Raw genomic sequence first — 19812 nt, 5'->3', positions numbered from 1 at the left:
AGCAGCCTCAGCCCCTGCCCAGCAAAGTGATCGCAGCACTGCAAACCACCTCCCTCAGCAGGGCTGTGACCTGTTGGAGCTGTGGCCTTGTCCTGGCACTGGCTGGATCAGAGGAGCCCGTCACCACCAAAGGAGACTCTCAATGACTCTTCCCTGTGGCTGCACACGGAGCTTGTAGGAGTGGGTTCCCCGCTTAGCTCATGTCCTGTTTCGACATAAAACCACTGCAGGTCTCTGCTTCAGCTTCTCTATTTTAAGCACCATCATTTGCTGTGACTGTATCCAGGGGCATTCCCACCAGGTGGCCTGGAGTAACCATCGGGTGGGTAATCCATCCCTGCACTGAGTCAGCACTGCCCTGCACGTGTCCCACGGGAGCCTGGGGCCCTGCATGAGGAAGCTGAACAAACAACGTTTGAAGGCTTGTGAAATACCTCCCATGTCCACTTAGGTCACCTCAGCAGAAGCTCAGCTTTGTTTAGCTCAGCTTGACTGAGAAAGAAAACCCAAAACAGGCTGAGCCTCAACTTCACCAGGCCACCTAAACCCCTTGATTTTAGTCATAAATCTGTTCTGACAGTTCATGTTATCAAAAGCTTAGATTATTGTAGTAAACTCTGACCTGGAAAGCCCTTTACACCAATTATGTCACCTCCCCCAGCCTGTCCAAAGGGACATCCTTTATCAAAGTACAGGTGGGGTGAGGATTTGACCCAATTTGCATTTACTCTGGAGCTGATCTCATTTCCAATTTAATTAAGTTTTCTCATAATTTTTTGGCACGTCTTGAAGATACACACCAGCCTGATATGTGACCCAGGGGGAATGAAAGTAAATTTGCTTATAGCAAAAGGATTCAGGTGGCAGTTTTGAGAAAAATCGGAGCAGATTTTAAAATGCAAGTTGAAATGCAGCTCCTGAGAGCAAACAGTGTCATCTGTTGGGAAGGTAAAAGATTTGTAAACTAAGTGACAGACTTACTTTTACACCTGAAATAGGATTTTTATAAGTGGGATGCTCTGATATCAACCTTTATGCCCTTTCCATGGGAACATGCCTGATCACAGCCCTCCCCAAGCGCTGGGAACAGCTGTCCCCCACCCCAAGCCTGCTCCCAGGCCTCATTCGAGGGGACTGTGAGGTTTCTCTGTGGGGTGTAGCACTGCGCTCTCCTTTGTATCTCTGTGGCAATTGTACCACATCCCCTTTACATCCCTGTTGTAACCCCTGTTGTATCCACCCCTGTGTCTCCTTGAAACCCTGTTGCTGCCGTACGACATTCCCTTTTTTATCCCTGTTGCATCCCCATGGCAACCCCATTGTATGAGTTCTGCAGCCTCATAGCATCCTCTTTGGTGCCCTGCTGTGCGTCCCTTGCACACCCCCTTTACATTTCTGTTGTAAACCCAACCCTGTTGTAACTGCCCACCCCCTGCAGCCCACTTGCATCCCTCCCTCACACCCCCACTACAGTCACATCACATCCCTCTGTTGCCACTCTGCATCCCCTCTTGCACCTCCACATTGTCCCCCTTGCATCCCTGTTATATACCACTTGCACTTCCACTGCAGCCCAGTTGCATCGCCCACTTCAACCCCACAAAATTCCCATCACAGCTCCACTGAACCCCCCCATTGCATGCCCCTTCCCACCCCTGTTGCGATCCCCATGGAAGCCCCATTACTTGTCCCCTGCATTCCTTTTGCAGCTTGATTGCATCCCCCCCTTGCACCTCCGTTGACGTCGCTCTACCTCCCCCCACTGTTTCCACCTTGCAGCCCTTGCGGCCCCCCGTCGCATCGGCAAAGCAGCCCTATCGCATCCCCCCTTGCAGCCCGTTGTAACCCCCGTTTTCGCCCCTACCTCATCCCCCTTTCACCCCACCTGTGTCCCGCCTATACCCCCTGGCATCCCGCCCCGTGGAGCCGCATCCCCGCCTCTCCGCTGCGCCCCGTGGAGCCGCACCGGCGCGGGGGGAGGGCGCAGCGGAGCCGCCGCGTTCCGCCGCCCGGCGCTGCCATTACGGCCCGGCGCGGCTCGGATCGGATCGGACCGGTGAGAGGCGGGGGGGGGGGGGCGGGATGCGGGGCTGACGGTGGCAATGACAGGACCGGGGGGAAAGTGAGCGGAGGGGGGGCCGTTCCGGCGTCCGGGTCTCCCCGGTCCCAACCCTGGCATCGCTGGGGGTGGGTAGAAGATCGTGAGCAAAGACGAAATCCAAGAAAAACATTAACATATATATTCAAAGATTTAATTAATTTGCCTTTAAATGCCTCCCCTCCCCCAACAATTAATCATTTGGTGGCGAGGGGGTTGGAACAAGATGATCTTTAAGGTTGCTTCCAATGCAAACCGTTTTATGACTCTAAAGGATTCTATGGTCTCAGCTGCTGCTGTTCGGAGGATGCTGTCATTTTGCCGAAGGAGAATGCTTTGGCGGGGGGGCCTTTGTGCTGAGAGTAGGGGCCAGGATGTGGACCCTGGATACTCCTACCTCATCCCTGCCCAACTCTTTCCTACCCCCTCCCCAGGAGGCGGCTGAGTCCGAGCGCACTCGTGACATCTGATGTGCCGTGCGTGCTCTGCTGCGTGCGTGTGCGGCGGGATGAGGATGGCAGTGGGGTCCGGAAGGAGGATGGGCACGTTATGAATTTCTAAACCAGCAGCTGACTGGCAGCACAGCCTGCTTGGATCATGCTTTTCATCCACCTTGTCCCCAAGCTGGCTGGCAGTGATGCTGATGGCTTGTCCCTGCCTGTTCCCAGCCTGGGGTACAGCAGGAGGGTCACAGAGCAGCTCAGGCTCTCTGGCTCGTGTTGGAGCCGTGTTGCACAGATACAAATGGCTCAGAGATGTACGTTTTGAGAAATGCTGCTGCAGACATAATGATCTCATTTCTGCCATCTATAAATAAATGAAGGTGAAAGGGCACATTTCCTACTCTCAGCTCACGGGAGGCTGGATTGAGAGCTGGCTGACTGACAGACAGTCATCTTTCAAATATTAATAGGTATTAAATCACAACTTCACTGTGATTAGCACCTAAAGGATCACATAGCAAACTACACCACTGGGGAGTCGTAACAGTAGTTATGTTGTCATTTATAGTCAATATTATTTTTCTGGCTCCAGAGGATGCAAGGGTGAGGGAGTTTCCAAGGGAAAGGGTCACTTGCATGTTTTAGATTTTTCTTTTTACATGGTTAGTGGTGTGAGCTGGGGCTTTTGGGGGGCCCCACCTCAGCCGCTGAGGTCCCTCAAAGCCCCCTGTTTCTGCAGTGGGATCTTAAAATTGGTTGATGCTTTTTCCTTTTCAGATCTTAAAAATAAACCAAATTAACATATGCCTAAATGTGCTGCTTAGCTTTCAGCTGTACAGTGATCAGTCAGACATGGGCTGCGCTGGGTGCAGGTGGGCTGAGCAAAACGCTGGGTGCAGTAGCAGTTGTGCAGCCCAGTCCCAACGAGCACAGCCCAGGACAGCCTTTGTGCCTGAATGTTGGCAGTGAGGGCATACATGTGATTCTTGTTTTGTGAAATCCCTGCCTGGCCTTCCTCAGGGCTGCCCAGTGCATCAGCTGCCAGTTCCCTCTTCCAACCCAAGGCCCTTCTGCCTTGGGGTAGGTTTTGTGCTGCTGCTGCCTCTCTGTGGGTCTTGGAAAAAAATGACAGATACACACTGAGCTGGGTCTTCCCCAGCCTCCCAGGAGTGACACACTGAGCTTGAAAGAGGAAAAATACCTTTGTCCTACGGCCTTGGGACTGTCCCCAACATGCTGTCCTCTGTAGTGACCCACAGACCCCTTCCACCTGCTGGCCCCTCTCTCTGCAGGTGTTGAAACCTTTACTTGAATCTAACACAGGGGAGGAAGTAGCAAACAAATGAAGATGTGGAGCCTCCCCTTAGCATCTGTCCTGGGACTATCCCATTACCTGGGGTGCCTTGTTTTGGGGATCCTCCGATGCGGGATGCAGGCTGTGGTGATTAGTGCTTGTTGCCAGTACAGGAACGAGTGCTCCTGGTTTGGCATCCCGTGCCCTGCCATGTGTGCAGTGCGCTTGGCGTTATCACCACATCATTTATCACACACCATTTATCAGAGTTGCCTAATTGATGTTTGCAAGTTAATTTATGAAGTATATGGAGATCCTTCCGAGAAGCAGTAGCAACACTTGGGGCCACTTGCTGTGACTCTCGGTCACAGGGCACTCCAGAGTGATGGATGAGCTGTGGTATGAAGACTTATGGCTGTTACCAGAGGGCTTGTTTTATTTTTAAACCCACAGTAGCTTAAAAAGCTACTCTAGCTGGTAGCGAAGGACTGTGCCGGGGCCTGCCGTGATGCTGCCTGGTCCCACTGCAGCAGGGAGGGGTTATCGTTCCCTCGGCAGAGCACCATCGCAGGGCATTGCCACTGTGGGTGCTCCCACGAGGCTTTGGGGAGCCGCTGTCCCTGCAGCACTGCTGGGTGCAGGGGTGGCTTCGTGGGGCAGGGGGTGCTGGGGACTGTGGTGACGGTGTCTGGCCCTGACTGCACAGCTGAGCCTGCTGACATTTTCCTCCATCGGAGGTAGCCATGGAAATAGTGGCGGTGCTCTGCCCACGCAGAAGGAGGTTCGGAAGCGCCACGGGGCTCCCCGAGCATCCTCCCCCCCAGGCACCCGTGGCCAGCGGGGCCCTGAGCGGGGCTTGCCGGGCGCGCACGGCCGGCATTGGGCGCCGGGGCTCACGTGGTGAGCGGGGGCTGCCACGGCCCTGCCGAAATGCTCCGGCCTGATGGGGACAGCATCCCCCGGCCGTGGCAAGGGGGGGCTCTCAGGGATTTTCTGGCTTGAAGCAGCCCCCAGAATTCATGCCGGGTGGCTCCGGTGCTCCTGTTGATCGTCCCCTGTGAATTTCACAGCCAAAATCTGCCAGCGAGTTCAGGGCAGCATTTTGCTGCCTCCCCAGTCATTTCCTGCGGCTGCGCTTCGCTTCAGCCTGTGTCACACAGGGAAGGCTCGGAGGGGGGGCCTGGAAAAGTACCTTTAAGACAAAGAGGAAGGGGACGAGAAGCAGCTTAGCTGGCTTTGTTCTAATAGCAGTAATCACCTGAAGGGCAAGCATGAGCCCGCGGCGCTGGGTCCGCGCAGCCCTGCCTGGGGCTGCTGGGCTCGGCTCTCCCCGCCGCGGCTCTCGTTCCCTCTCCGATGGCAGCTTGCACTTTGCTGCTGCTTGGAACAAAGCGGGCTTTATTGTACCAAAGACCATATTTAGATAAACAGGGGAAAGGTTGGTCAGAAGGTGAATATGAGACGTCTTAAAGGGAAGCTGGTGGCTTCAATACCCCAAACTCACCGGGCTGCGGAGCCTGAAGGGAGGAGTAAAAGCAGGACTGCGATTTTGACCTTGTTTTTTTCCTCTTCTGACAGTGTTTTCAGACATCGCCGCTGCCCACAGCGAGCAGGACTTGTGCCGAGAGGAGAAGGGGAATTCTGCAAGGTAAGCCAGGCTTTTTAAAGGCTTTCTCCTCGTTTAGTTTTCTAAAAGCGGTGTGGAGGTGGAGGCAGAGGTGGTGACCCTGTGCCAGGGAGCACAAGGGCTCCCACCATCCCACGCTTTTTCCTTCCTGCAGCCTTCTCTCGTTACGGGTCACCAATGGGAACAATGGCGATTTTCTGTGCTTAATGTTTGCCCTGTTTTAGTGACATAGGGAAAGACAGCGAGTGCTCTGGGGGTGGGCTCCCTTGCAGCCCTGCTCCCATGGATAAGGTTTATCGGTTGCATAAAGTGTTTATCTATGAACAAGCCATGCCGAGATCAAAGATCTTTCTACAAAATGTTAATTAAATGAGTAACGACGTGTTGTTGAGGCTTGAAGGAGGAAATGAGGTTTAGCTTTGTTAAGGAGGTGCCTGGTGGAAGTATTTACAGTATTCCTCAAATTTCAGTTATTCCTATTTTCCCTGGGGGAAGAGGGCAAATCTGGCTGATGCTTCAGGGGTTCTGTAAACCGTTTCTCTTGGTTGTGTGTAACCAAGTGGGGGGGTCCAGTGTGATCCAATGTGATGGTGTCTGGGGGCGGGAGGCTGTGACTGTGGTGATTGTCTTCCTGTTTCATGGCATCAACATACCACACACACACCACTGGGAGTCTTGCAGGAAGCTGGAAAAAATCTGACTGTCCTGGCACGGAGAAATCTGGAGGTGGTGATGGGGGGTGAGTGGCTGGTGGGAGAGCAGGCATTGAGGATGTTTCATTTTACAAATGTGGGACAAAACTGCTCGTGCTGAGGAAAGGGGGAGCCATGAGTTGGTTAGCAGGGGGAATTAGAGGAGATGTGTGCGTGGCAGCATTTAATCTCTTAATGAGAAAAATATATCCCAGCTGTCTGTGGTGGGGAGAGTTCAGGGACAAACATGACATTGTGTGAGAGCTTGCCCTTGTTCCCAGTGTCCTCCACCTGCTGTCCCTGGGATTTGTCCAAATGATGATGGGGAGCAGGGATGGGAATCTGTGATCCAAGTGCAAAATGTGGGGCAGAAGTGAGGATGTGGGGGTGGGGATAAATTTGTCTCTGGTAAGGGCTGGACACCAAAGAGTGCCCTGCCAAGTTGTTTTCTTCTGTTCCCGAGTCCATTAATAGACTCTGCTTCCTTGATTAGTTGGTGCCTGTGCAGAGCAGTAATGAGAGCTGGGCTCAACCCATCAATTCTAGGTCAGTGGTTGTGTGCTGGGGATTTGGGATCAGGCAGGGGGAGGGAAGGGAGTCAGAGCTGGACACCTGCCTCCAAAAAGAAGCATGGAGCCTGCCTGAAGCTGGCGCTGCCTGCACCCATGGGGGGAACGGCTGTCTGTACTCATGGTGGGGGGAAAGGCTGCCTGCACCCCTCAGGGGGCTGTGCTTCCTGTGTCTGCAAAGTGTCCCAAGGGCCATGTTGTGTCCTGTCACCCCGGACACGTTCCGTGCCTGTTAGGAGGCTCACTGCCCGTTTGAGATGTGCTCTCCTGAGAGGATAACATTGCAATAATGAGATCCATTAAGGAATCAGAAGAAATAATTGGGTTTTTAAACTGAAGGAGACTTTGCTGTGCTCCTGAGTGATATCTGCCTCTTGCAGATCCGCTTTCCTCCTCACCTGGCAGCAGTTCTTATTTAGCAATGACTTGTCATAATTTCTGGTGGTTAACCTCAGAACTTTCCCTAAATGCAGGCAGGTGAGGCTGATTACTGAAGAGCAGCATGGACCTGGATGTACTGAACATGTTTGTCATCGCCGGCGGCACCCTGGCTATCCCCATCCTGGCCTTCGTGGCCTCATTCCTCCTCTGGCCCTCGGCGCTTATCCGCATCTATTACTGGTGAGTGCACGAGCCCCGCTGCTCTCAGTGTGGCAGGGGTGGAACGCGTGCCCAGCAGGCCCCCCCACACAGAGGTCGCAGTGCTGCAACAGAGCTGGGTGCTCCTGCCCCTGACAGCGATGGCAGCAGGTGAGCTGAGGTCCTCCAGGGCCGTGCCAGCTGTGTGCAGCTTTAAGCATGTCTGGGAGAAGAAAATGGCATTTTCCTATTGCATTTTGGCTGCTGAGGCATGTATCTGTCAGGCCCCTTGCTGTGCCAAGGGGCTGTTGGCCAGGCTGCCACTGCAGTGCCAGCTTGCAAGATCTCTCCAAACCTGTTTGGGTTGCTTTCCCCAAGGACAGGACTGAGACTGGGAAAAGCACTGCCGTTGCAGCCTGTCCACCAGCCCGGCAGCTGTGGCAGTCTGGTGATCTCCCACCTCATCAATGTGGCTGTGGTGTGGGTGTCCCCAGGCTCACACACTCCATCCCAGCTGACAGCCTGCCCAGCAGGCAGGGACTTCTCCTTCATTAGTAGTTATGGATGAGGCTTTTCTCATCCTCTCTTTTTCTTCTGGAATGAAGCATCAGAGAAGATGGAGGGATGCTTTTCCTTATCTCCTTGAATGTTGTCCTTTCCGATACTGGGAGGCAAGCACTACATCCTTCAGTCCTCCTTTGTCCCTGGAAATCAGTGATAAGCCCACTGGCAGCTTTCCTCTCTGGGTTTATTGCAAGGAAAAGCTGGAATAACTCCCTTCAGAAGTTGGGGCAGAGTCTCATCCCCCAGCATGGAGCAGGCAGCAGCAGACAGCACGGGCAGAGCAGGCAGCATGTCAGGCTGCCCTCACATGCTGCTGGCAGATGGTGGCTCCTGCATTTCACCTCATGGGGTGTTTCCAAATCCAAGTGACCTCCTGTGAGAGGAAGCTGCCCGCTGCAGCACTCCAGTGTAGTAACAGGATGAAGCCTGTTTCTAAAGGCACTTTAATTAGCAGCCTTTTATTCACGGCATCTGAGAGAGGAAGAGCATGGGATGAAAACCCCAATGATGGGATCATCACCCTGCAAAGGAGAGGAGGCAGTGTCACAGCCTTCTGCTGCTCCATGGTGGTACAGGGTTTGGCAGTCAAAGTGGTTTACTTCTTTGGATATATGAGTGGCTGGTGGAAGCCAGGGAGGACCCTGATGGACTGAGGTTCTGAGGAGCATCCCTGCAAAACACTGCTGAGTGAGTGTGGTCAGGCTGAAGCCTTCCGCAGCCACAGGCAGGGGTGGCAGGACAGGGCAAAGGAGGTGCAGGGTCTGATGCCAGGAGCTTGGAGGAGCCAGGCTGAGTAGAAGGTAGAGAATGCCTTGCTGCCTTTGTTCTTTTGGGGTTGCAGATAAGGGGCTGAGTGAAAATGCACTGTGGGCAGGTTGGTCTGTGTCTGGGTGAGGGAGGGAGCATGTGAGCAGGGATCAGGACTGTATTCTTTTGAAGGGTGTGCTCCCCCCATCTCTCTCTTCCAGCATTTCTGGCAGTATGGGCTTCCTGCAGGAGTAACTGCGATGCCCTGTGTGCCCTGCGATGCCCTGTTTCTTTTGTTAGGGACAGTGGATGAGAAGTGTGGGTTTGCCCTTATTCTTCCTTTTCTACTGGCTTCTTTACAAGTTGGATTTTTTTCAGGGGTGAAATGGAGGCAGGAGAGGTGCAGGCAGCTGCAGACATGCTGCCCTCCCCTTTCAGCCCTGTGCAGCTCCAGCTTTGCAGCACTGCTCCTGGGAGGTCCTGGGGGAACCTTCTCCCTTCTCCCTTCTTCCATAATTCCCTGCCTGCTCCTTCTCCTCACTGCCAGTCAGTGTGTCCTCAGCTGGCACAGTCAAGGGTCATGCTGGGCCCCCCTCACCCGTGGCCTCTCTGCTTTCCCTGCCACTAATGCGCCTTCCTGCCCGGCAGGACATCCAGGGCTGTCCCGCTGACTCTGGCCCTGGAGCTGCTCTGCCTGTGCTGTGACAGGGGTTAATCAGTTTATCACTCTTGCTGCTGCCACTAAGTGAGTTAACACCTTGTGAGGGATCAGTTCAGCTTTGCACAGATTATTTTGCCTTCTGCAGAATTGATCCATTAGGATCAGTTGCTAAAAATGTTATCATCTTGCCCATCGGTAGTTCACACCAGTGCCTTTGAGGCAAGGACTCTTAAGACACTTATTAAGGAAAAATTCACCTCTCCTTGTAGGACCAGCACAGAACTGAGATGCTGCTTAAGTCCCATTAACTCCCTCGAAAAAGAGATTATGCTAAAAGAGGATTCCACTATGCATAAGCTTTGAGTGGGCAGAGAGGTAGGACAGTCCAGAAGTGTTGGTGACCTTGCTCTTGTATCTTAAATAAACTCTGATACGGCATATAAAAGTATTTGCCAGTGTCTTGGCCACCAGGAGTAGCCCAGTAGTTGTCCTGACAAGGGTTATATCTGAGCTCAGGGGAAAGGCAGAGAAAGCGACCCTGCTGTCTGCTGTCTGCCTTGGGCTGCACGTACACATCATGTGTCCAAAGTGTCACCGATAATCTCTGTCCAGGTCTTTCTGGCCAGCAGTTTGCTGCATCCTCTGAGCAGGCTGCAAGCATATGCTGGCAGGAGCTGTCTGCCTCTGCTTTTCAGAGGAACAGCCTTGGGCTTAGCCTGCTATCTTCTGGGGTGCTAAACCCGGTGTAAGGATGGTCCCCTCTGGTCCTTTGTGTGTGTATAAAATATATATATTTTATATATATAAAATATAAAATACATTTTCAAAGGCTGTCTAGTTGGTCCATGGGAACCGGGTTTCTGTGGTGCTCCAGGGTGACATGGTTGTTTTGGCTGGGAACTGATGTGTTTGTCTGTGGGGTGATGTACTCCCCACAGGATTGTGTCCAGATAACCCTGTCACAAACCCACCTTATCCACCTGGGAGAACTGTCTCCCTTGGCCTGCCCACCCTGCACGCTGCCTTGCCGCGTGTGCTGCCCCTCTCTCTTGAGTCTCTGTCCTCATACCTGCCTTTGGGCATTTTCTGTTTTACCATTGTTATTTTGGCCCATTTCCATTTCTAAATGAGTTATTTAGGGTTTTTTAAAAAATTTCTTAATAGAGTGTCTCCACAAACCATCTGCAGTGCAGCCAGCCACCAGTGCTACACCTGTCCAGGGACCAGAGGCGCAGAGTTAATCCCAGTAGGCGCATTATGGCACCAGTGAGAGCCCAACCTAACTGGCCTTAGTGAGCCAGCAAATCTGTGGCTGCCCTTGGATTTGTCACCTGGCTTATACCATGGCTGGGCCCTGGTCTTGTCTTGCTCACTGGTGTTTTCTCCTTGTTTCCAGGTACTGGCGCCGAGCCCTGGGCATGCAGGTTAGATATGCAAACTACGATGACTATCAGTTTTGTTATTCCTATAGAGGGAGACCTGGACACCGACCGTCCATCCTCATGTTACATGGGTTCTCTGCCCACAAAGACATGTGGCTGTCCATAGTCAAGGTGGGATTCCGTTTCTATCATGTTGCTCCTTACTGAGAATTGATGGTCCTGGGCTTGGGGCAGTGTGGGGGCCCAGTGGTCACATGCATGGGATGGGCTGACTGCTGTAACATGCTAGGAACACGCTCCTTAGCTCCATGCTCATTGCTTGTTGCATCCTTTCACCCCTATAACACGCAGAGCTGCAGGGGAAGAGCAGTACACGCTTGCTGCCTCCATGGGATGCAAGTCTTGGCCATGCTCTCTCATCATGTCTTCCTTGGTACCTGAACTGACTTATTCTGGTGCATGAGCAACCAGGGCTGCCAGGAGGAGAGTGACCCCCTGCTGCTTTCACCCGGGCTCCCCCCTTGCCATCCCTGGGCTTTGCAGCAGTTTCCCTGCACTGTAACCACCTCTGGTTTGTTTCCGCAGTTCCTGCCAAATAACCTGCACTTGGTGTGTGTGGACATGCCTGGGCACGAGGGCACGACCCGCTCGGACTTGGATGATTACTCCATTAGTGGGCAAGCTAAGAGAATACACCAGGTAAAGCCCCAGCATCACATCACCTCCGCAGAGCGATGTGGCGATGTGAGGGATGTGGGGACGTGAGGGATGCTAAGCCCCATGAGTCTGCCTTGTGTGGCCTTGCTCCCTCCCTTCCCAGGCAGCCACAGCCACCAGCCTCAAGAATGACCATGCTGTTGTTTCCTCTCTCCTAACAATGCTCCTTCTGCTCCCTGCCAGTTCGTGGAGTGCATCAAGCTGAACAGAAAGCCCTTTCATCTGGTTGGCACTTCCATGGGGGGAAATGTTGCTGGCGTCTATGCTGCTCAGTACCCAGAAGATATTTGCAGCCTGACCCTCATCTGTCCTGCAGGTGGGCAAGGCAGGGGAGGTGAGACAGAGAGAGGGAGAGACAGAGAGAGGGCAAGCAGGAGCCAGTGCAAAAGCCCTGGGCAGTGCTGGGAGTAGCATAGATATGTAGTGCAAAGCATTTAGAAATAATTTGTATTTACAGTCTGAAAATCTCTGGCAAGGCACAAGAGAAAACCACAGCCTTGTGCTGACTACTCTTCTCCAGGGGTTTGGCATTTGTCCCACTGTGCTTTGGTAAGAGTCAGCGACGAGGGCAAACGGAACAAGTTCTGCTCTGCAGGAAAATGCCTTTTCCCTAGGGATGGCAGGCATTTCACATGGCCTGTCTGCAGCCTCTCAGTTCAGGAGAGGGAACCAAGACTGCAACAGGAATAGCCTCCCCATTCTGGCCTCCTGAAAGCGCTGGTGTGCTGAGGGGCTGGGGCTATGGGAGCCAGAGAGCTCTGACCTCCCACCTTTGGGTGCCTTGAGTGGGAAGAGCACTTCAGGGCTGGGCACAGGTCAGCAGGGTGTCCCCTCTATCCCCTCCATCCCTGGACAGGGGGCTCAGGGGAGCCTGGGCATGACATGCTGCAGGAGGCATGGCAGGCAGGGAGCTTCTCTGCCAGGGAGGCTTTGCTGCATCCCAGTTGTCATAGCAGCTCCTTCCCCCTCCCACGCAAGGAAAGCGGCTTCCAAGTACGCACTAAGGAATGAAACAAAGCGAATGTTACCTAGCTACCGGGCTCTGGGGGCGTCAGGTTCCCACTCCCCTCTGGGAGAGGTGTCGACTGTCTCTCTGGCTGTTTCTGGATATGAAACCTCTGTGTGGAGGCTGCAGAAAGGATTGGGATTAAATTGCTGGGGAATTTTTCCTCAGTGGTGCATGCAGATGGGGCTGCTGAAATTTTCTGTCCAACCTGTGCAGTGCCAGGCTGCGCACTAGTGTTTGCATCCGCTGACCACATAAAAATAATCACTAGAGCTTTTGCTGAAGTAGTCATGCATGTCTACACCTCGTGCCGTGCCAGTCTGCAGGGTTGGTGGTGCCAAGCCCTGGAACAGGAGGGAGGCTGGGTATCTCTGGATGCATACTGAAGTGGCTGTATGTACAGATGTTTTCTTCCCCTCTTTTAAAATATTTTTTTGAAGAGTGAGCAGGCAGGAAGCCAGAAGCAGGGATGAGGGAGGTCAGTACAAGAATGGTTTTTTTTGGGGCTGTTGGGGGGATCTCATCTGTGTTTTAGCTTGTTCACCCCTTCTCATTTCACCCAGGCCTGCCAAGTACCACTGACAGCAAGTTCATTAAGCAGCTCCGGGAGCTGCAAGAGTCCAAACACATTGACAGGATCCCTTTAATCCCCTCGACACCCGAGGAGATGGCGGATATGCTGAAGCTTTGCTCCTACGTTCGCTTCAAGGTGCCACAGCAGGTGAGAAGCCAACGCTGGTTGTGGCGGCTGGGAGAGGGGGGCTTGGAGGTGGTGAGCAGGTTTGCTTCTCCCTGAGCCTGCATGGTGGCAGCAGAGGCAATGCTGGGAGCGGAGCTGGAGCTGCCAACCCTGCCATCACCCAGGTGAGATACACCCAGTCCCACTCCCTGCATCTGTCCAGCACCTTCCCTCCAAAGCCTCTTTTCCAAGCTCCCTCTGGCAGTGCCTGCTGGAATTCCTCCTCCCATTAAGTTTTTGGCAGCAGGCTGGGATGTGGAAGGGGTTTTTAGTAAATATGGCTGGCAGGAAGCATTAAATAACTAAGGCAGCTGTTGTGTGACGTGGAGGGGGATTGTTCGCTGCTTCTTAAATGAAAGTGATGGAAATTAATTGCGTCATTTTCGAGCGAGAGGAACTTGGCGAGGGGCTGGCTATTAAACTAGTTTTCCTTAGGAAGTCTGGAGTGAGTAGATTGGAGACTAAGAAAAAAATGTAAGGTAATGCCAAGACTTTTTGTGTTTTTGGCAAAAGAATACAAGAAGGAAGAAAAGTGCAGTCATGGCTGAGGTGGCTGCTAGCCAGGGGCAGAAATCGGGTCTGCATCATAAAAGACAGTATTACTTGTTGCTGAAATATATGTTGCTTAAGTGTGGTTTCAACAGCCCCACACATTTAGGAAAGAAGCTCGTGCTGGGGCCACAGTTGCTGGGGTGGCAGGGGCTGCTGTTGAGTGCTCTTGGGCATGCTCAGACCTGTGCAGGGCATGGGTCCCCTCCAGCAGCTCTCCTCTGCTCTCCCTGCAGATCCTCCAGGGCCTTGTTGACGTTCGCATCCCACACAATGAATTTTACCGGAAATGTAAGTGCATGGTGGCAGCCTCCTCTCCAGGCATTCCAGAAGGATCCCCAGGATGTGGGGACCAGCTGTCCCCAGCCCCCATGTCCCCAGCACATGGGTGGACCCCAGCATCCCATGCTGTCTTGCTGAGGGTGGGAACAGGCAATGTCATTAACAGATTTGGGGACACACCTTGGTCGCTGGTAGCAATGCACTGCCACCCCCAAGGCTGACGGGGTTGCTGCTTCGCCCTTGCCCTCCCATCTGAGTTAACAAGTGCCTATGAGGAGATGGTCTGGCTGAGGGTCCCTCTGCAGCTGGGCTTGGTGGCAGAGCAAGGACAGCCAGTCATCTCTACATGGGTTTCCCAGGGAGGGGATACTGGCAGGACTGGCCCACAGGGCCCTCTTTGAGAAGGGAAGGCAAAATGTCTCCCTGTAGGAATGACTCTCCTCTTGTCCCACTAGTGTTTTTAGAAATCGTGGATGAAAAGTCCAGGCACTCTCTCCACGAGAACATGAGCAAGATCAAAGCACCGACGCAGGTCATCTGGGGAAAGCAGGACCAGGTAGGCAGCCCCCTGCACATCCCCCACAGACCTGTCTCTGCCTGTGCCCACCCACGGGGGCACAGTAGGGACTGTGCTGCCGAGCTGTGCACTGCTTTGCAGGGAGCTGGCACATGTGTCCCCAGTGGATTTAGACGCAGGGGCTCAGCAGGGTGATGGGCAGAAAGCTGACAGCCAGCTTTCCAGAGGGAGGAGAGGGCAGTGCCAGGGCTGAGGAGTGCCAGGGGCCAGCTGGGGGGTAGGTGCCAGCATTGAAGCAGGCAAGGGCTGGGAAGAAGAATAAAGTGTCAGCAGAGAGTTGTCCTGGCAACTGGGAAGAGGATTGTGGGCAGGCTTCAAGGCAGAGTCTTCGGGTTTGTTTCAGAGGCAGAAGTGGGAGGGAAGAAGTGGGAGGAAGCAAGCTGCAGGCATGCAGAGGGCTCTATAAATGCAAAGATGCAAGTGTTTGCTTGCATCAAAATACCTTTGCATTGAGACAGCAGCCAAAAAGCACACAAGAGAGTTTCCTGCTGCATGCTGAGGCTGCACCATGCAGCCTCTCTGCCCTGTCCCCAGGCAGGGCGATGGTATCACAAGGACTGTGTCTGCACCCTTGCTCTGCATCTCGGTTGGACCCCAACAGGGTTTCTACAGTGTCCAGCAAACCCCATCTCTCACTGTGGCAGTGACTGTTTTTTCCACTGCCATCCAGGTCCTGGATGTTTCTGGTGCCAGTGTTTTAGCAAGCGCTATTCCAGACTGCCATGTGTACATCCTGGAGAACTGTGGGCACTCGGTGGTGGTGGAGCGGCCCCGCAAGACAGCCAACCTCATCCTGGAGTTCCTGGCACTGCTGCACAGCATAGACAACAACAAGAAGCAGGCATGAGCATGGCAGGGAGCGAAGTGCCCATGCCAGGTTAAATTGTAAAGTACTGCAGCTTTGATAAGTTCTCAGGGATCTTGTATGATTCGGGGTCAATGTGCCAAAGTCCCTGAGGAAGGCAGAATCACTGATACCTAAACCTATAGCACCATTGGCACAGCGACCTGGGGTCATTGAGCAACCTCCATAGATACTGGAACAGAAGCAGAGTATCTCCCTTTTCTACTTAGAGGTAAGGTAGAAATGAGCTGAAATCACCCAGTGTTCATCACACAGCCACCCATCTTACCTGGGTTACCAGCACGTAGTTGTTCATGACATTTACCTAAACTATATATGAAACGTAGGAAGGAGAAAGCATCCTGGACTGAGACTTACAAAATATTTCTACTACTTAAGAGTCCATCGTGTTGCATGCTGCTGTGCTGTAAGAGAACCCCCAAGTGCTCCAGGCGTCTGCTTGAGTGCTCTTTGTGTAGCTCCTTAACTCATGATTTATGCAGAAAACAACAGAAAACTTCATGTGTGGAAGTCCAATGACTGTATGTGCAAAAATGTTTACACTCTGAGTGGGTTTTTCTAAATCCCTGAATAGCTCCTGTGTATTTGTAATGCCTTAACGTTGCCCAGGGTGCGGTGTCTGTGCACAGCCCACCTTGCCCAGGGTTGGTTCTCCCTGCGGGTGAACACAGCCAGTGACAACGGGGTGCAGGCAGCAGCTTTGCCACTGCTGTGGAACCGGGGCAATGGGAACTGCCCGGGGCGATCCGGCCCCTGAGCCCGAGTCAGCAATAAGCCCATGGTCAGGGTGTGACTCAGCCACCTCGGGCAAACTTTTGTCTCAGCTCCTCTATCACATTGTGCTGCTGAACACCTGGATGTAAATAATGATTTTCTTAATGAATTCTGTGAATTCTGCAAAAGCCAATGCCACTGGAACAGGCGTGAGGGGTGGGAGGGGGCTGTGTGTGTGACCAGCACAGGGGATGGTGAGGAGGGGTCAGCTCGCCTGCAAGGTGCTGGGTGGTGGTGGGGAAAGGTACAATGTGCTTCTACAGCCTCTCCATGATTACAACTCCTGACCGAGTGAAACTATAGGTAGAAACAGGCAATACAGGCAAGCTGCACTTTACAGCCTGCAAGGTGATGTCCAGGGATGGATCCTGCACCTCTCCAGGCGTGGTCCCTCACTGCCTGTCCCAGGGACAGAGCGCTGGTCCCGGTCTCGGGCAGGACCAGTGGATGCTGCTGGAGGGTAGGTGGTGTGTGGTGCCCTCACAGGCAAAGCAGCAGGTGGCTGTCACCCCCAGCCCTCCTCAGGGGGTGACAGTGGGTGCTGCTAGAGTGTCCCCCCACGACTGGGAACACAGGCTTGTGGTGCTGACAGCTTCCTGAGGTACCCCAATCTGTACATACATTTGAAACTCCCCATCAGCTTCTTGGCTCTTTTTGAGAGAAGAAACATTGTTCTTTTAGAAAATTAGAAATTTGCTGTTAATTGCTTGGTTATTGTTTCTACTACAGGAGTTGATTTAAAAAACAAAATTGCTGATAGTTTTATGTGTTAAAGGCCAGAAAAATTTGTTGGGTATCTATATGGTTTCTCATGCCACAGACTGCTGTATGTAAAGGATTTATATGGCTATTAAAATCTAGTGATTTAAGGAGTCCATGGTACACTGATTATTTTTTCCTTCGAAGAAGAAGGGGGCTGTGGTGTGGGATGACACAGGGGTCTTACTCTACTGCTTCTTTCCTCCCCACATTTCTGGGAGATGCAGGTTTTGGCTCGAGGAATATTTGGTAATGGAAAGAGAGATGCTGAAGACCAGGAAGGCTCATCTCATCTCTTCAAGGACCACACAAATTTTCCTTTTTTTCATTTTCTTAAGAGGAAGTGGCACCAAACACTCAAGAAGAAAAATAAAACCTCAAGGGGCAAGGAAATTAGGTTTTAAGCACCAAGATTCCTCTTAAAACCCTTGCAAGTATGTTAAATACCAATTTCATCTATTATTGCAAATCTTACTGAATTCATACACTGTGCTAGGAATAGCATTACATCAATTTACAGGCAAAAGTATTTGCATTTCTCCTTTCCCCAGGAGGCTCTTGAGGCCCAGCAGCTGCATTGTTTGCCAGAGGAGCATCTTCCTGGCACCTGATCCCCTTGCCTGTGCCCTGCCACTGCTGCAGTGATGCACGCATCAAGGTGACCACAGCACAAAGGTGGGAGGGGGCTTCTCCCCCACAGGCAGGGGCTGAGGTGGTTCAGGGCATCTACATCCTGTGTTGCAGCCTCTTGTAGTTCAGCAATAAAAACCCTCAGGTCTGTATTGGAGGGAGCCCAGAGTGGCCCTGCAGCAGCTGTGCCTGCTGGAGAGGCAGGGAGGTAAGCTGCCTGCACCTGCAAACACACCTGGCTGCTGCTCCCATTAACCCTCATTTCCTGCTGGGAGCCAGAAAAGCCCCACACCAAACACTCCCTTGGTTTTGGCTGCTGCCCCCTTGACACTGAGCCCCCAGTGAGCCCTGGTCACTGTCCAGGTAAGGGTGTGTCTCTAGGCTGGTTATGGGGCTTGGGAGGGGGCAGAGGCTTCAGCTCCTCCTGGTGGGTTTGTGTGTCTTAGGGGCAGCACTGATGGAACCATAAGGAAAGCACTGGATCCCAGTTGTGGTAAGCTTGGGTACTGGGAACCTGCACATAGCCTGAGCATCGTGGTGAGTCAGGAGGGAGGAGGTGTCCTTTTGGTTTGTTGCCCCATGTATAAGTACTGCTTTCCTTGTAACCAGGTGGCTAAACCAGGTCTGTACTGGGGCTGGGCTGCGTCATGAGGCTCATGGAGGTAAAAGTTCACACAAAAGCTAAGTGAGGAGTTGGCCCTTGGTTGTTGTGGGCTTTGCTAAGGCTGTTTCACTGCATCCTGAGAAGAGGCTGCAAAACACAACAGGGCTGGCTTGAAATAAATCCAGTACTGCCTTTGAGCAAGCTGTTTTGCTGCTGAGCATCCAAGTCTGTGGTGGTACCTGCTCCTGGAGTGTCATTGGGAGCAGGAGGGACAGAGCTGGTGGCAGCCAAGTACCTGGGTACTTGGTGTGTGCCCAGTTGATGCTGAAAGGGAAAATGTGATGTCCTTGAAACACGGACCCTCAGGGAAACCAGGGCTGGGTCCTGTTCTACACAGCTGCAGACAGGTGCTTGTCTGCAGTAGAAAAGCATCTTTCTCCCTTTTTTCCCCAGCAAAGCAGATTCATTAATATTTCCTGCCTTGTGAGACGATTTCACCAACACAGGTCTGCACAGAACATCCTCTGACAGGCAGAGTGATGCTCAGGGGATCTGGCACTATGATTTGGGTGCTGTCGTGGGTGCTCCCCACCCTGGTAAGCCACCAGGCAGCTGAACCTTCCCCTGACTCAATGTGTGTCACAATCCACTTGGACACGTTTTTTCCCATGGAAGCCTGGATGAGAGTGCCCTGGAGCATGGCCCCCCTCACCCACTGTAGAGGGGGCACCGCAGCCCGTACCCGTGTTCCCAGTGCTGCCCGTGGCTGCCTTGTGACACAACGAGGGACCCCTGCCAGGACCCTCCAGCTGAGACTTGCAGTGAATGAAAGAAAAAACACACAGGGTCGGCGAGGGGGTCGGGTTTGGTTGCTTTTCCTTCTAGGAGGCCATTTTCCGCACAGGAGCCTCTTGGGGGCGGTTTGGGACTGTTCATTAAGCACTCGCTGAGCCGCTAGTACTCGGTGACTTCTCCCTGCCGTTCCCTGCCCGACAGCGCTGCCTGTCTGCTGCTTCTGCCCGCAGCTCCAGACACGGAGAGCAAACCTCGGTTTTCCTTTCACACGGAGAAGACAGGTTCCTAGCTTGTTATGAGCCTTGCTAAGGCTGCTTCACTGTATTCTGAAGAGAGGCTGCAAAACACAACAGTGTTTGAAAAAAAAAATCTAATACTGCCTCTGAGCAAGCTGTTTTGCTGCTGAGCACCCAGGTCGGTGGTGGGACAGAGCCGGTGGCAGCTGCTCCCAGGCACTTGGTGTGTGCCTGTTAGCTGAAATAAAATTTCACTTGGTGTGAAGTTGTACTTCAGCCGCCAGGTTGAAGTGGCATCTCGACAGGGTCACCGTCTTTTTTTTTTTGTGCCCAGCAAATAGCTGTGAGCAGGGTGCTCTGACAAGGGCTCTGGCGGTTGCCAGGAGTCAGGCACACAGCAGACAGTGACACCTCACCCCTCCCAGAACCCCACTCTTTCCCAGAAACCTCCGATTCGCTCTGGAGAGCAGGACCCACACAGAGCCCTCGTGTGCTGCTCTATTGATTTTGTTTGTTTTGTTGTTTTCCGGGAAAGCTGGACAGGAGCATTGGGTGAGTGGGCAGGTTTCTGGTAACAGCACTGGGATTTGTGCTTCTCCGTGGGTTTGCAGAGCATTCCCTTG

At 53.0% G+C, this 19812-nt stretch overlaps 1 protein-coding gene across 4 annotated transcripts; it reads left to right on the top strand.

Moving 5' to 3' along the window:
* The first annotated feature begins 1953 nt into the window (after positions 1-1953).
* On the top strand, positions 1954-17038 carry ABHD6 (abhydrolase domain containing 6, acylglycerol lipase). Of its 4 annotated transcripts, none has more exons than XM_032120902.1 (10): positions 1954-2056; positions 5414-5483; positions 7197-7344; positions 10671-10827; positions 11242-11355; positions 11557-11689; positions 12943-13100; positions 13904-13958; positions 14405-14505; positions 15197-17038. In XM_032120902.1, the coding sequence occupies exons 3-10, from the start codon at positions 7226-7228 to the stop codon at positions 15371-15373; spliced, it is 1014 nt and encodes a 337-aa protein (XP_031976793.1). In that variant the 5' UTR covers positions 1954-2056; positions 5414-5483; positions 7197-7225; the 3' UTR covers positions 15374-17038. The 4 variants fall into 4 exon arrangements, with proteins under 4 accessions (XP_031976793.1, XP_031976795.1, XP_031976794.1 ...); XM_032120904.1 differs by lacking the exon at positions 1954-2056 and adding an exon at positions 4715-4735; XM_032120903.1 differs by lacking the exon at positions 1954-2056 and adding an exon at positions 5018-5285.
* The last annotated feature ends 2774 nt before the right edge of the window (positions 17039-19812 follow it).

Source organism: Corvus moneduloides, chromosome 11 (genome assembly GCF_009650955.1).
Source record: "Corvus moneduloides isolate bCorMon1 chromosome 11, bCorMon1.pri, whole genome shotgun sequence".
Taxonomy (NCBI): domain Eukaryota; kingdom Metazoa; phylum Chordata; class Aves; order Passeriformes; family Corvidae; genus Corvus; species Corvus moneduloides.
Note: the sequence above shows the minus strand (reverse complement) of the source record. Positions and strands in the feature narration are given on the sequence as shown.

Excerpts from the sequence above, each read along its gene's own strand:
- ABHD6 (XM_032120902.1), top strand. The coding sequence starts at position 7,226 with ATGGACCTGGATGTACTGAACATGTTTGTCATCGCCGGCGGCACCCTG. Across the intron at positions 10,828-11,241 it reads TGTGGCTGTCCATAGTCAAG|TTCCTGCCAAATAACCTGCA; the intron begins GTGGGATTCCGT and ends TTGTTTCCGCAG. Across the intron at positions 11,690-12,942 it reads GACCCTCATCTGTCCTGCAG|GCCTGCCAAGTACCACTGAC; the intron begins GTGGGCAAGGCA and ends CATTTCACCCAG.